The sequence below is a fragment of the Dermacentor andersoni genome, chromosome 2 (genome assembly GCF_023375885.2).
Source record: "Dermacentor andersoni chromosome 2, qqDerAnde1_hic_scaffold, whole genome shotgun sequence".
Classification (NCBI taxonomy): domain Eukaryota; kingdom Metazoa; phylum Arthropoda; class Arachnida; order Ixodida; family Ixodidae; genus Dermacentor; species Dermacentor andersoni.
The window spans coordinates 65,030,087-65,046,845 of NC_092815.1; the positions used below are offsets into that span (position 1 = coordinate 65,030,087).

The 16,759-nt window shown below is 50.5% G+C and overlaps 1 protein-coding gene across 2 annotated transcripts in view; it reads right to left on the minus strand.

The window, feature by feature from the left end:
- LOC126542196 (uncharacterized) overlaps positions 1–16,759 on the minus strand; it is a 170,483-nt gene that overhangs the window by 22,935 nt on the left and 130,789 nt on the right. For both annotated transcript variants that reach the window (XM_050189148.3, XM_072286417.1), the window contains one exon: positions 5,808–8,197. In XM_050189148.3, the coding sequence (XP_050045105.2) occupies positions 6,611–8,188 (1,578 nt within the window). In that variant the 5' untranslated portion in view covers positions 8,189–8,197 and the 3' untranslated portion in view covers positions 5,808–6,610. The remainder of the gene's footprint in view (positions 1–5,807; positions 8,198–16,759) is intronic.

A 16,759-nucleotide genomic window follows, 5' to 3' on the forward strand; every position in this document is an offset into this window, starting at 1 on the left:
GTGTGTGTGTGTGTGTGTGTGTGTGTGTGTGTGTGTGTGTGTGTGTGTGTGTGTGTGTGTGTGTGTGAACGTGAACGTGAACGTGAACACAGGAGGATATACTTCATAAAATAGAGTTGGTGAAAGGTGAAGTTTCTCCCTCCTTCACCGGAGGGTGAAGTTTCTCGGCGCACCTTTCCTGCGGGAAGAATAAGTGCGTGTCAAAGTAGTGAGCATCGGCGATCCCCTGACGCGCATCAAATGCGAGTGCGTCGCTCTTATCCTTCATAAGACGCCATATGCTGCCGCCGAATTGGCGCTGTCACGTCAAAACCAACCGGGGGCCTCCTCTCGCAGCCACGGCTTTCTGCGTGAACCTTGCCGCGATGACAGGCAGAGTTGTCGTCGAGGACGTAGCGTGTTCCATCGAGCGAGTACAAACACACAGGTTTGAGGCCGATCCAGTCCGCGGTATAGGTCGATCGAAACAGGGAGAAGAGATTGGCCTGGCTTTGTCCTGTCCAGAGGGCTACGCCGCGCCACCGCGCTCTCTGCTATGGTAATCCGGAGACCCAGTCGCGTCCGCGACTAAGCTTCCCGATCGTCTAGCCAGCTATAGCGCGCCTCCCCTTTCTCCTCAGCCTCTCTCTCTCTCTGTCTCTCTCTCTCTTTCTAGCGTGCTCGGCCGTTCATTGCGAGCGAAGCGCGCGTCCCTCCCGATGTGAAAGTGACAGGTGGTGACAGGAGACATCTTATTGCTGGGCAGCATCCCCTCCAGCGGCTTGGGCCTCCCGGCTGGTGAGGCGTAGGCGACACAAGCACTCCCCGTTTCCTTTGCGTTCTAGATTCTTCTTGCCATTGTGTGGGAGCTTACGTAGGGATACACTGTATAAATTTATACAGGAACAGCTGTTCTCTTCCCCGGAAAGCGATACAATTGACTGTCGCAATAATGACGCGGCGGGGACCTGCTGATTACCAAGTCAGGCGAGCACACCGGCTTTCCGCCTCGGGCTCCTTTGTTAGACGCTGTCTGGTATCGCGCGCTTTGTTTCCTTGTTTAGCGGGGTGAATATAGAGCTTTGGCACCCATCGTGCATTTCAGCAGCTTATCTTTTGATCTCGTGGTGCCTGCGGTCCGTGTGTGGTGATGAAGTGTTTGTAGACTCGGTAAACTCAGAGATAGAAGACAAACAAAACACACGAGCTTTGTTTATGGAAACTGTTTCTTATTGGCTTTCTTAAATTGATAAAGCCTTCCCTTGACCTTCGATTGAAATGCCTGTCGCCTCAAACGAAAATTATGGGCAGTCACACTATTGTAGTAGTTTTCGCAGCTACCTCCAATCAAACATTCATTGTTAACTGCGCGACTTGGTAATGATCAAGGTAAATGGATGTGAGCGTCTGTAGTATCGCACTGTATAGTGTGACTCGCAAATTGCAACATTTGCGTAGTTTTCATAGGCAGGCTATGGTAAGCCCGAAGCCAACATTCGGCATAGTGAGAATCAATGAACTGTAAAAGGTATCTGCAAAATTTTGGTGTCGTAGCGTAATTATCAAAGTCGTAATTAATTGATGAAATCGGCTAATTATACGACAAATGGAGCGCTGTGGTATGCAACATGGCTTTGAAAGCCGCTGTCATTCTCAGAGCTACGCCCTCCCATTCGCCGTCTTAGATGTTACTCACTGAAGTGTCGTCGCAACGCGATCATCGCTACCGTGCAACCGCTTTTGTAGGCGTCATTACGTTGTTATGCCGCAGTATTCATTGTTATCGTGCCGTCGTCGCCATACGGCCCTCATTACACTAGTACCTGTCGTGCCGTCGTCATCAAGTTGCGCTTTCTTCGTCGTTATTATGGTGGCGCCAAGAGCAAACAACTATATCTGCCTAATTTGCGCAGCAAGTGTACAAACGATGCCGAAGGTGTCATCGTGCGTGTCTTTGTTTAATATTCTTTATGCGTGGTACGAGAAACACAATCGAATAGGTGTACATAATCAAGGAATTTTTTTTTTTTAGACAGCGAGGTAACTTTTATGATTGACTCAAACACTCATTCTGCGTGTACAGCAGTCGATGACACCCTGCGGATTCCGTCTCTTGATGAAGTGAGTGGTTGTTTCTCTAGACCCCCGTTTCGTCGCCAGCGTAGCGTCGAAGAGTCCGTCTCCCGCACAGCAAGCGAGCGCGCGATCAGGCTAGGGGTAAGGAGAGAGGAGAGCCGAACCGCGTGGGCAGGTGTCCGCTTCCTAGTCGCCAAGTGGGATCGCTTAGCAGTCGTCTCGAGCCGCCGAGCGCATTACGCTGAAATCGAACTGCGCGCCCTCTCCGTATCGCATTTGCTTTTTTCCGAGCAGTGTGGCGCGAGCTACACGGCTGCACTAGTCTAGCCTCCGCTGGGCTTCTATAGCACGCGAGCAGAAGGCGTGCGGCGGTGCTTCTGCTGCGGCTGCGCTTTCCCCACGAATCCCTAATCTGTGCGAAAACAGGGCTGCAGCTTGCGACTCCCCATCCCAGCAGCGCGGGCGGGCCTCGGCGCAAGGCTCGTTTCCTGCACCCGTCATCACGACGCTCTGCCCTAATCTCGCGCCGCCCGCCAAGCGCCAGTACTCTCGCTCAGCGCCCTGCGACTTCGACGCTCGTCCAGAAAAATCGGCGCTTTGGCGGAAACAATTCGGTGCAGTAGAGGTAGCAAGGTTGCTGCCTTAACACACTCCTGAGTGAGCTAGTGCATATATATATGTATATATATATATATAGCAAAGAACTGAAACAAACAAATATTTAGTTCGACGCGTACAGGGGTCCGGCCCGTATCGAGGCCGAGACTGAAAGCAGCGAACTTAATTTTCATTATCAACCTTGATAAAGCCAAGACTCTAGTGGAAACATCAAATTAAATGCTTGTTCTGGTATTGCTACGTTAGCCTAACACTTCTTACAATATATATATATATATATATATATTGTAGGTAATTCTTTGGCGTTTTTCAGGGCGGTATTTCGGGCACTGCGTATTATCTCGTGTAGTGAAACGCATTAGAGTACTCGATCAAAGCCGAATATTGCGATAAGAACTAGTAAGTGGCTTCAGTACTACTAAACGTTGCTTTCTTGTCGAGTATAACCAACAGCCGAAGTAGCCACAGCTCTTTCGATGTTTGCGAATGATCAGTTTTGTTTCTCCAAATCAGTGCAGGTTCAGGTCATCGCTCCATCGCTTAAATTTACATATCTATTTAGTGTTCTGACACTTCAATTGAAAACGTCCTCGAAATGAACGCGCATTTTGCCCATTCCGGAAAGACGACACTGTCAACAAAACGCGAGCCTCCCTCGCAACCCGTGTGGCCGACTAGGCTCGACCCGCAATGCAGTCCGGCTAAGGATAACCCTTCGATCTGCTCTCGCCGGGTGATATGGATGCACCCAAACGTTTAGGGAAAGTTGCGTCGTTTACATAACAAGATGCGACGCGAAGGATCGATTCTGCGCGCCTCTTTCGCATTTGCGTAGACGGAAGGTACAGATACTGCCGGCTTGTTTCGCCTACATGTCTTGCTGTACCGAATTATCGCAAAGTTCGGAGCTGCGCTTCGGCCATTAACTTGGTCACGTTAAGGAATTATTGCGTAGGTAGTCACGCCTCCGGTTTTGCGGAGGTAACGCATAGGCGAAGAAGCAGTATGGCTTGCGCACGTAAATGGATCGCGGCTGTCATCTTGCGCCGAATGCGCGTCTGTATATACTTTGCAGAATAAACAAAAAGGCGTAACTGTGTGCAGCGCACTCGTGACTCGCCAAGCCAAGCTAAGCCAGAAGTGCACCAAACTGAGTGTGCAAGGTTGGCGTATAGTCTTCGGGTCTGCGCGAGTTGGGGGCTCGCGACGGGGTAGGCGAGCTTCAGCATCTACATGAGGCCGCCGTGCACTCCCGCCAAGCGGTGTTTTCCCCAATTTTCCTCGTGATGTTCGCGCGTAAGCAGATTGTTGGAGGACTTGTTTCTAGCTAGGACTTGCACTCCCTCCTCCCCCCCCCCCCCGTCTCTCCCAATTCTTGTGCCTGCATCGTAGAGTGACCAAGGCCACGAAAGTATGGGGGGGAGGGGGGGGGGGGCAACAAAGGACAGGGCTTTAGAGAGAAACATGGGCCATAATACTTTTCCTTACGTCTTGGCGCTTCCGAATGGCGACGTCGTTAAATGGGCTGTTTTATGTGGCCCGTGGCTTCCGCCCTCCGTCGGTCTCTTTTCTTCGTTTGTTTATTTTGTCTTAAAGCGACGGGGGTGTTCTCTCTATCTCTCCCTCGCTTTCTTCACCGCGAGTAACGTTGTCGTAGATGGAGAGGCAAATGTAGCAGTTCCGGCCATTTTACGAAGCAACAAAACCCGAGCTTTCATACGCACTTAACGAAAAAGGAGGATTACCCTGCGAGGTTCGCGCTATTGATAAAGCGGTATAAATTTCACACATGGTTAAACTTACACCATCGCGAAAAAAAGTACAATACATGGTTTTGTTTAGTTTTTCATGCGTTTGAAAGCGCTTGTGCGCTTTCTGAAAGGGGATCTTGTTGGAAAATAGCATTTTTCCTCAACAAAGCACTGAAGGGAAGGCGAGTACATCACATTTTGTAGACGGCGTGAAAACGGCGCTCTAAACCCGATCAAAGGCTTACTCGCTCCTCTTTCGATTAACTACCGCGGTAACTGCATCTACGTATAGGTTGAATGAATATATACATTTGTTAGTGTTTAGCCACACCATTCAGAAATAGTACTGAAACACGGACAAGAACACCGAAACACAGGGTACGAAGCTTGCAACGAACTCAAATGCATGAAGCGGCAGCCACTTTACGCAAACCGGGACTGGAAATGTAATCACTACAGAAGCTTGAGTATGTAAATGACAAAGTGCATGTAAGAATTCCCTCTGAGTCACTTTTCTGGTCATCTCATTCTGCCTTCCTCATTTCACGTCAGTATGGCAAAAACAATTGTAAGCCATTATTCATTCATGAGAAATTAATTCATGATAAACGAATGGAAATGAAGGTGGATGAACTTACCGCAGGTGGGGAACGATCCGACGTCTTTCCATTACGCATGCGACGCTCTACCAGTTCAGCTACCACGGCGCCGTTCTCCCATCCAGTTTCTTGAGTATTTATGTTTTACTACTAAGAGTAGCCCTGAAAGTCCTTGATGTCTTTGTTTGTTGGCTTCTTATGATATGAGTAATAAAAATCGGGCACCTCGGTTAACCCCCTTACTTCTCGTTTATTACAAAACGAGGGTCTCACATCCGGCAACATTGATGCCGTCACGCAGAATGTGTGGGTTTATTGACCAGATGCCTTCACCCAAAAATATCACGTACTCGTGACGCCTCCGGTAGAGAGGATGTTCCACATCCGCCGCCAACGTTTGTGAGTGGTGGCACTGGCTAACACTCCCAGGGTCAGTTCTAGTAGCAACACATAAATACCTTAGAAAGTGGATGGGAGAACGGCGCAGGCGGTAGCTCAATTGGTAGAGCATCGATCGCGTAATGCGAAGACGTGGGATCGTTCCCCACCTGCGGCAAGTTGCTTTTTTCATCCACTTTCATTTTGAATAATTTATCGTTTCTGTAATTCAATTAGTAAGTACAAGTAATTTCCCCTGTGTTGTCCTTGGTGTGTCTGTTTGTTGGCTTCTTATGCTATGACTAATAAATATCGGACCCCTTGGTTCTTATCGTCCATTCTTCCTGTATGATACGATGCGTAATGAAAACAAGGTATACTATAGTACAAGACGATAGATACTTACCATACAAAAATGTGTTGATCGGTCTCGGGGGCTTCCTTGCACATGCCACCTTGCGTTCTCCGTGTGTCTCCGCTTCCCTTGTATGTACGTCCACATCTATGCTGCATGATTATACAAACACAGAGTTGCCACAGCGGCAAAAACTGCTGGATATGTCGAGGCCAGCGAAGCCAGGGTGACGCTCACCGTGAATCCAAGTCACTTCGCTTTTTTTTTTTTGTCTTTCACTCCAAGCCGCAACGTTCCCGAACGCGGCAAAGTACGAAAAGAAAGAGACAGCGCGACACGTCTTTCACAAAAGCGTTGCGCGCGCCGTTGCGTTTGCATAAAATACCGCTCTCAGGGATGGGCGTTGGCACCGCACGCACTGGCGTTTCGGGGGAAAAAAAGGGGTGGGGGACAAGAAAGCGCAACTAAAGCGCTGCTCCTTGAGAGATATGTTGTGTACTGCATCCCGCTGCGTATACGCATCTTCCTATCTTAGCTCTCTTTTCCACTCTTTTTTTCTGTTTACTCTACGCTATCTGTGATCGTCTTCCGTCAACGTATAGAAAGAGCCTACGGACCGTGCTAGTCACGAATGCAAAAGAAGGAAGCGTTCCCGCTCGCCAAAGCCATCGCATAAGCGCGTCACGACAGCTGTTGCTGCTCCTCTTGTTGCTGCTGCGGCACTGCTGCTGCTAAAGAAAGACGACAGTCGTGATTCGGAGAGCGTCCGCACACCGACGCGAGGGTGGATATGGACGTGTTGCTGCGGTTGCTGCGTCTGCTTGCACGCGTCATGACCGCCGACCGTCGTCGTCCTAGATGTACGCCAGGGGCGTCGGCTTGAATTTCCCGTTGTAGGTGACGTGCGCCGCAGGCGGCAAAGCCATGGAGCTCTCCGACTTGTGAAACTGCCCCAGGTGCGGGTCGTGAAGGCTAGCGTTGTCTAGCTGCTTCTTGAGGACGCTGGACACTTTTCGCCGGTACCACAGCACTAGAGCCAGGACCACGATGGCGAAGATGGCCGTGGTCGAGAGTCCGACGATGAGGATGTTCCGCCTCGTCCGACCGTCGCAGTCCAGGTCATAGTGCGACAAGCTGCGCAGCAGTTCGCGGCTCAAGTGAGTCGGACTGTGGCAGCGGACATTGGTCCAGTTGCCCGTCTGGTCGAGCGAGCGCAGCAGGTCCCACAGCCAGATGACGCTGCAGTTACACACTATAGGGTTGTCTCGGAGATCGAATGAGGACAGCTGGTTCCAGGGAAGCAGATCCGGGTGGAAAGACTCGAAGCCGTTGGCCCTGAGGCTAACTCTGGTGAGCTGGCGCAAGTTTGTGAATGTTCCCGGAGACAGGTAGCGCAGTCGTCTGTTCTCTTCGAGCACAACTTGTTCGAGTTGCAAACACTGGCTGAAGGTGCGCTCGTTGATGTTGTCCAGATATTCAGACCGTACGATGAAGAGACGCTTGAGGTTTTCGAGCGCCCGGAAGTTGTCCTCAGTGAGGCTCCTCACGCTGTTACGGCCAAAGTGCAGCTCTTCGAGTCTATGCAGATCGGAAAGCGCGTCCGTCGGAAACGCAACGAAGGCGTTGTCTTGGAGCCTCAAAGTGGCGAGTGAAACGAGGCTGGAGAAGGCGCCCGGTTCCAGGATAGCCGTAGAACAGCGGTCCATGTTAAGCTCTCGCAGCCTGACCAGATGGCTGAAGGCGTTGTCGACAACGGTGGGGATGCTATTCATTCCGAGGTCGAACGCTAGCAAGTGCGGTATGTGGTGGAAAGCGGGCGTCGGCACGTGACTGAGCTTGTTGTCCCTCAGGATGAGCGATTTGAGCCTGTGAAGGCCGACGAAGGCGTCCGGGTCTATCCTGGTGACCTGGTTGTGCGATATGTCGAGTCGCTCTAGGCTGCGCATGTCGTGAAATGCTCTGGACGGCACGTAAGTCAGCGCGTTGCGTCTCATTTGCAGCTCTAGGAGGGTCCGAAGACCTCGGAAAGTGTTGGCTTCTAGCTCGGCCACCGAGTTGCTGTCTAGTACAAGCACTTTGAGTTCGGGCAATGGGAAGTTGTCTGCTCCCAGAGTCCGCAGCTGGTTGTAGGACACGTCGAGGAACTTGAGTTGCTGGTACACGCTGAAAGCGGACATGATGTTGCGGATGTTGTTGCGCGTCAGGTGCAGTTCGCGAATCTCGGGATTCAGTGTGATAGGGATGACGTCGAGCGCGGCGCCTGCGCACTGCACGGTGAGCTTGTCGTCATTGCAGACGCACCGCATGGGGCAGAACGCGTTCGCCAGGGCGCCCAGCGACAGCAGAAGCAACAGAGGCAACTCGGCCACCGTCTCAGCCGGCCGTCTCCACCTCCTGGCTCTCGGATGGCTCGGACTCATGGTAGTGCTCATTGGTGGGACCTGCGAGAGTAAAGTAGGTCATTGAACACACATGCTAAGAACCAGGATCTAGGAACTAAATGCAGACATACAGGTAGCTTAAAGAGTAGAAAGCAAGGAAATTTCCTGAAAGGCAAGGCTGTCAGCCATACCAGCGTCTGGTTTCCTACCCTACAATGTGAGGGGAATAGATAGAGTAAAATAGGGAGGGAGCGAGGGGTGCGCGCCACAGGAAGATGCACTGGAGGACTTTAAACCGTCGTTGAGGCCGGTGCACTTCAAGTGCACTAGCGTGTGAATAGCTTTTTGCGCCAGTAACCAGTGTCAAGAGGAAAGGTAGTGATAACATCAAGACGAATTTCTGGTTTGCTATGCTACAAGGGGCCTAAGAGAAAGGGGGATAAATAATGTAGAAGGAAGGAAAACTGAACATGCACGCATAGAAGAAGATGCAGAGTACGACTCAGGATTACCACTTATGCCGGCGCACTAACAAAAGTTCAGTCGTGCACCACTTGCTCCTCTCGCCAGGGATGGATCTGGCGAAGTTCCCGAATCTTTACCTTTGAATACGTTCTGTCGTTCAAGTAATTTAACGCTACTTGGAGAACGTGGTCCTCAATGTCAAAGTGGGGATAAATGCTTAGTAGTTGCTTCATGATCTCCTTGCGAGAGTCGCAAGTTGGTCTATTGCCATTATAATATTGAAGAAATAGGCGTTCGTTAACGGAATTGTCAGATAGGCCAGGCGACAATGTTGCGTCACAGCGGAAGAAACTATTTTGCTCCTGTCACTGTAAAAATGAAGGTTACGCAAATGGTGATCAAATGCAGTCGGAGACCTACAGACGTCTTGCGTAGTGGTGCGAGCAAGCAAACAAATTGTGCTTGCCACATATGCGCTCTCGCCAAAGGAATGGGAAGCGTCTGGGAGCTTTCGTGGGCAGACAGGAAAGGCCTCGTCAGCGAAGTCGTTACCGACGAATATGAAATGGCGAGGAAGCCTCCGATATAAGATACCTTGAACTTTTGCCGGAGCATGGTGCAACATTCTTCTTATTTAGGGTACGAAATGGTCATATGTTTAATGGTGTAAAGCAGATAGTGTGCTCCGTAGAACTGCTTTAGAGTCGCAAGGTATGACTCATTACCGAGCTGCTTTATTGTGACACAGTTCACAGCGGCACAGAGAGCTGCAAGTTGCGCCATGCGTGACACCTTGAAGTTAATAGAGGCCTGCTTCACTGAGATGAAAAACAGCTGCTGTGGTGGCACTCGCTGTCTAGCCGTCGGCATAAATGTGCAGGCGGTTTCCTTACGTCTGGTGCTATATCAGCTGGGCCATCTGAGTGAGAGCCGACTACAAGTGGTCGGCCTTGGTGATTTCGGAAATGGTAAAGTGGCTCTTAGCTTGTTAGAATTCGCAATCAAACAGCGTCTTGAAAGAGATAAGATCACTCGCCCTTTCTCCACCCCATGTTTTAGTTGGGGTAGGTGTATATTTATAACAAGAGCCACACAAAAATAAACATTGAGTGTATAATGCGTCTGCTAGTTTGTATAGCTCACATTGTATAGCGTTACAAACGCAAATTTACAGCTTCCTTGGTAGCTCAGTTAGCTCAGTTGGCGAAGTGGCTCAGATGAGATCAATAAATGGAGCTTACTCGAAAGAGATCATGACAAGGAGCTAACAAATGAAGAAACAAACCAGAAAACCAAAACTCATAATGTATCGTGGATACGTAAGCCGATGTCAGCAAGGAATTGCGAGATGTGTAAATACAGCACGAGAGTGGAGGTCAGAAAGAAAGAAGGAAGCAAAAGCGCTCACGAGACTCGGACGGACCGCCGTTGGTCCGAGTGTTCGTTTGTTTGGTAGCATAGGTCTCGGAACAAGTCAGCAAGAGCCAGAAGGAAAGAAAAGCGGGAGAAACAGAGCTGCAGACGTGCATCGTTGCAACACCGTAGACCCACCGCCGGCCGGCAAAGAGCCCGCGAGCGGCGAGGGAGCAGTCTGACGCCAAAGACGAATCGGATCACGGCAAAAGGAGGGCGGCGCACCGAATAAACGAAAAGGACTAAAGAAAAGAAGAACAAAAACCGGCGCCGGAGGTGATTCTGGTGCTGCTCCCGGCGCAAGATTGAAGATGACGGATTGGCGCGGCGACCACGGGTGCGAGCACCTTGCAAAGGGCAGCGCCGCATAGCTCGTCCACCACGCCGAGAAGGCTCGCTCGGTCCACAGAAGCTGGGCTGGCCCTCTTCCCCTTATTCGGAAATCCTGGCGCAAGGAGTTTCGCGTAGCCGCTGCGGCCAATCTCGCGCGCCGCCGCTGCCTACATTCGCTCATTTGTTGCCCTCACGCATCGCCGCACTGGCCAGGAAGCGCCCGCAGCAGGCGCTGATTGCGTCTGCGGACGCGCGCCCTACCACACACCCCCGGCTCGGGGCGCCGCTTATTCGGTGTTTGCGCCACCGGAACTCCATTGGAAAGCAGAGATAATGTCCTTTATTTTCTTTCTCCCTTCTCAGATCGCGCACTTCGCGCCGGAAGCTGTGGTAGCCATATACGCGTCTCTGTCTCACTCACATATGGAGCCAAACGGGAAATCGGCGAGCACTCGAACGATCCTTTCGGAAACCAACGTTGTCTAGTGGAACCGTCTGGTCAATGTCCGGAATATCGGCGGCGAGTTGTTTTGTTAATTTTTTTCGCTTCTGATTCGTGGGTTATGGAAAGCTCTGGCGAAATTACTGCTTAGTGTAGTCGGTCGTAATCAGGTGGTTTCCTGTTGCAGCATAAAACTACACAAAGGAAAGGACAAACACTGACTTACAACTGATGCAAGAAAGCATATATGCCTGAAAAGAAACGGAATTGCAATGCAATATACTACGTAACGAGAGAATACAATCTCACCATGACTTACAAAGTGTAGCCACGCTCTCTGAAAATATAATTTCTTTGTCATTCCTTCGTAACGACCGGCTTATTGGCACAGAAACTTCACAGGCCACGCGCATTGGCATCGACATCGCGCGTGCGGTGGTCATGGTGCCTTTCGATAACATTCGAACGCTGAAACTGCAGTATGCAGCCGCGTGAACAACGCCAGTTTGAGCTCCTTCTTGTTCGTTGTTTTGTTTCTCTCTATGGTGCACACCAGGCAGTCAGACCAACCGAAGCAATCGTCAGTATGACTTGCCCTCTTTGATGCATCTCTTTATGCCAACTGGACTCGGCCTAAGTGGGGCCACTCTGCTTTATCGCTTATGGCTAGTGGTGGCCTTCACGAAATCTTACTCGTTTCGCATTGGAATGGCCGACAACGCTCTCTGCAATGCCTGTCTTTGCGAGGAGACGCTGGAACATTTGCGAGGAGACGCTGGAACACCATCTGTGCGACTGTCCTGAATATAATGTTCAGAGACAGTCCCTGGCGTCCGTTCTAGCGCACCTTGACAATAGACCATTGTCAGTTGCAACTATTTTCCCATATCGCCGACAGAAGACATCGCAGCTGAAGGCGACGAAGGGAGTGCTTCGGTTTATGAAAGAGACGGGCTTGGACAAGCAGCTGTGACAGTGATGTCACGTACCGCGCAAGAGTGACGGACTGTAACTGACGATGTGTGTGCTGTGTTATGTGCTCTCTCTCTCGCTCTCCCCTCCCCATCTTTCACCCCCCCCCCCATTCCGCTCCCATGTGTATGGTAGCAAACCGGTTAAGCTAAACTGGTTAACCTCTCTGCCTTTTCTTCTCCGCTTGTTCCTTCCTTCCTTCCTTGTTCGTTTCGAGGTAGTCTTCATTGCAGGGACACTCCAATATAAGGAGTTCAGTCACGCAACGTGCACTGCTAATTAAGGACTATGGACTGATTAGACACCAGTGAACGACCCTTGACGATTGCCTGTTTCCGAAAGGGAGTGCTGCTCAACGCGACCAGGCCCACAGAGCTTTGCTAACTTTCATGCAGAAAACTGATTTGGCCGTACATAGACATAGACATAGGCTCATAGACATTTTTTCCGTGCTCCTACTTTCTTTTGTCCGTGTCTCTGTCACTTGTTTATTTCCTATTTTCATTTCTATTTCTTTGTTGCCTACCTTCTTCTCTTATCATTCTCTCCTCCCGAAATAGTAGATTGTATGCTTGTATGTTTCCAAATAATAATAATAATAATAATAATAATAATAATAATAATAATAATAATAAATCAGCAATTCTCATTTTTTTTCCTTTGCTTACTTTTACCCCGCAATGTTAGCGCGAAAATAAGTAGAGAAAAACAGTACAACGAACAATTTTGTGGGTCGCACTTGAAGGAACAACGTGACTTTACGTAAACTTGCACAGTGATAAAACGGCACAATTCTGATCTTCCTACCGAGAAAAAGGAAAGAAACATAAAAATAAACAAACATGTACGCAAATATTGCGCACTAGGCGACTTGAACTCGAAGAGAAAAAAAAACTCGTAAACCAAGTACAACGGCTCTTAAAAAGAATCTTTAATGTTTCGCTCCCTTTCACAGTACCCAAAGGATAGCTTCGTCCTTTTAGGTCACAAAAGCAATTAAGCGTTTGCCACTAGTGCTGCAGCTTCTGAAAACAAATGCTGAGGCGTGCGGCCACAATGCGCTACGGCATGTACCATTTCACGAACAACTTTTGGTGAATGCACGCGGTCACAGAATATTGCCATTAGACTCCAATGACAACAAATAAAAAATTGCGAGGAGAGAGAGCAAGGGAACGAGAGAGAGAGAGAGAGAGAAGCGGCGGGGGAGAGAGGACTGGAGGTTGCAGAAAGCACGCGCTATATACGGTCCCGCACGCACGAACAACTAAGCGGCCCGCACCGGGAATAGCGAGAGGGCCCGACGCGACGGCGAGCGCGCACCTATAGACCAACGACATAACAACACGACAGAAGAACCAACACGACGGCAGAGAGGAGACAGCAGCGTCGGGCAGCACTTGACCCAGATAGAGCGCCCCAACCTCGGCAACCCCGGGCGCGGGATGCACGCCTCGTCGATTTTGGGAGTGGGTGCTGGCGGCCATCGGCACGCGAAAAGCAGTGCCACGAATTAAGAGAATAGACGATCAGTACGGCCAAAAGGAAAAAAAGAGACGCTGCAGTGAAACGAGCGAGGAAAACACGGCTTGAAAAGAAGGTGCGAAAGGAGACGAGCCGGCCGGCACGATTGCGCACTAAAACGAAGGACGCAGCATGACTGCGCTCGTAGAGAGGAGCCGCTAGAGACAGAGAGAGAGGAAGCTGCAGAGGAGGATGCTGAGGTGAGCGTTATTATTGCGGCAGTTTCGCCGTGCGGCTCGTGCTTGAGAAGCAAATCGCCTCGACGCGATAAAGAGCCTCTTCTTCTTCTTCTTGTTCTTTTTTTTTTTTTTTTTGCTTCGACCGCCGCATACTTCGCGGGCTTCAAGGTTCCTCGTGCGCAGCAGCGCAATGCAGTTGTGTGTATACGGCGGCCCGAACGTGTTTTCTCGCGGGTGCCGTAGCTCGACGCAGGCTCGGTTGCGGAAGCGACGGGACGGGGCTTCGGCATCATTGCTTCCCGTTTGCGGATATAGAACGAAGGCCTGTTAAAAAAAACAAAGCGGGAGAGAAAGAGAGCGAGAGAGAGATGGTAGGGAAAGGAAATAAAAAAAATACTAAATTACACAACGAAGAGGAAACAACGACAGAACGGACGTGGTTGGGCATTACGCGTTAATGACATCGGCCCGCCGCTCTAACGCCTGGACGCCTCTCGTTCTCTCTCTCTGCTCACTATACGGCGCACGCAGAGAGACGGACGAACGCACATGTTTGCGAACTCGAGCGCACAAACGCACGCACCATGTCGTTCACTTATTTAAAGACGAGGTTCCACAGCACCGAAAACTGCCGCAAACGTGGTTCTTTGTGCGTGCGATGGCCGTGCTTGCACTTGCCGCGGCATCGCTTCCGATGCTTTCCCCGAAAAGGCAGCGATGCTTGGGGGATACTTCCTCCCTCTCTGGAGCCAGAGGAAAGGGGCTGACGCGATTTCGGCGTCTCCACGGCGTCGGAATACGGTGCACAGGGGTACATGTATTTACGCCTGCCTCAAGCCTGCTGCGGCTTAGATGGTGTAACGCCACGCATTTCAGTCTCTGAATTTTTTGTTTCGCTTCGCCGATCCGCTGGCTGTATAAGTACACGGGCTTCATTTGTGGCGGGGAAGAAGGGAAGCGCAGTGGCGGGTTGTCGCTTCCTGTCGACGCCAGCCGATCGGGGCGCGTCGGCAAAACTGGCTGATGTACCCGAGCCACGCGGCGTGGTTTAGTTAGTTAACGTGGTGTGTTTGTCTATCGCGCCAGGGCTTTCCGCTGGTTTCTGGTTTGCGCATCGACGTGGAACATATTTTTTTTCGCTCGCTATGATGGAATATATAAATAAATGAAGTGATTTGTATTGTGGCTCATCAGTCTTCGCAGTATAAGGTCGACAATGGTGCATTTGACATTCGCTTTCTGCAAAGATAATAAAAAGTTGCGCTGGAGACTCAAAGATTGATTGATTGATTGATTGATTGATTGATTGATTGATTGATTGATTGATTGATTGATTGATTGATTGATTGATTGATTGATTGATTTGACTAATTGTCCCCGGTCAACACAAACTATGTCAGACGCCGTAGTGGACTGGCCCGGACTAACTTCAACGCGTACGTACGTACATACACCCAAAGCTGTTTGCAGTGTCAGGATTGGGGGCTCAATCCCATCGCTCGTGATCCGTTGTCAAGATTGGGGTCCGGCATGAATTAGAAGGTAGCTGGCCCATGCCGTCGTCCAACTTATCCACGCTGAGGACGTTGATGAAGGGAAGGACTGCTTCTCATCGAGAACGAGGAATATGGGTTTATTTACAATATTTATATCAGTCTAACATGACTGTTTGAGAAAGTACATCAGTCTAACATGACTGCTTGAGAGAGAGTGTCAGTCCAACATGACTGCTTAAGAGAAGTGTGTCGAGCATCCGCACAACAGCAGTTTTTAAACACTCGGTCCTCCCGCGATACAAGGCGGCGAACGTTCGTTTAGTCATCACAAACCAGCCGCCTCCCGCAGGACGGTCTACGCACACGAAAACACACACGTTCGAAGGTCCGGAACCGACGTCAGAGGGCCCCGTAAAACTCGGAGCCGTTCCGGGTAGCGCATTGGGGAGTTTGGGAACAATAGTTGGCCCGCCGAACTCGTCCCGTCACAAAGTCGATTTAGTCACGCTGTGGCTAGAAGTTGGCGGCGACGCTCCCGGTACGTTGCCGTCATAGTCGTAAGTGGGTGGCAATCTTGCACCGCAGATGGCCATTCTTAACAGCAGACATCACACAAGTGGGTCTGTATAGGAAATTAACCAGCCATGACATGCCTCGGTAGCATCATGCTCGTGGTTAAAGCATCTACCCCTGAAGCTAAAGGCTGGCTTAGCCAACAGGAGACACTATCATAGAAGCGCGCTCTAAGACACTCGATAGGGCCCTTTAGTTATTTCAGTCCGATAAGTGTGCAGGGCGGACGTTCTGCCTCAACACCGTTGTCGAGGCGTCGCTTGGGCTCTGTGCTGCACTCGTTTACAACTTCATTCAAACGTCGATATGGTCGCCGCGTTTAGGGTGTGGGATCTAGCTGCGGCGCTGCCTTCTGCGAGGCAGTGCTCGACAGGTAAGCCCGGAAGCGGAGAGTCAACATCACTTTTCACTGAGCATCTGTCACTTGTTTCTCTGTAGCAACTACACCATGGCGGATCTAGAAAGGCAGAAATTTAAAAAGGGAGGGGAGAGGAGGAGCAAAGAGGGTCAGGGAGCCCAGACTTTTCATCTCCTAACACCATTCTGGATCTGCCTCTGCGTCCACCAAACCCATAACTGCATCAACTGCACAGGAGCGTATCAAAAAATGAAAATCAGAAACAGGATTCGAAATGTTATTTCGTGGCGATAATACGGCTGTAGTAGAATTGAGTGTCTTAAGCTCGCTCAGATGGCAGTGGCGTCGTACTCGGGGCGGAAGCAGACAAATGTCTCCTGCGAAAGCCATACTCTCATCATTGGGGGAAGCAAGGACACTAAACGAAGCACAAAAGGCGAGAAAGGATTGACGCGAACGAAATAAAGCGTCAGAAATCAGTAAAAGGAAGGAAGAAACGAGGAGGTGACTCCGGTATATCGCATTATTTCCAGGCGCGATATTTTTTTTTCTCTCTGTTCTCCAGAGCCTCAGTTTCATTTCAGTTCACATTGGCGGCAGCCGACAGGCCAGCCAGATATCGCGCTTCATTCGTCAAGAAGAGAGGGCTTGTTCCGCGATAGGTTCGCCAGCCGTCTCGAGAGAGGTCGCAAAACCTCGGCACGACAGGTTTATCCCGGCTTTATTTCTCTGCTCCGAGGGGGGCGGGCTCGAGCGCCCTGCCCGAATCCAGGGGTCCGCAGGCGTACGAAGAAGAGGTGGAAGCGGCCCGGTGATTTGGCTCTCGGAGTCGGCGAGGTGAGTGGACTGACCCCAAAGTAAGCGAGC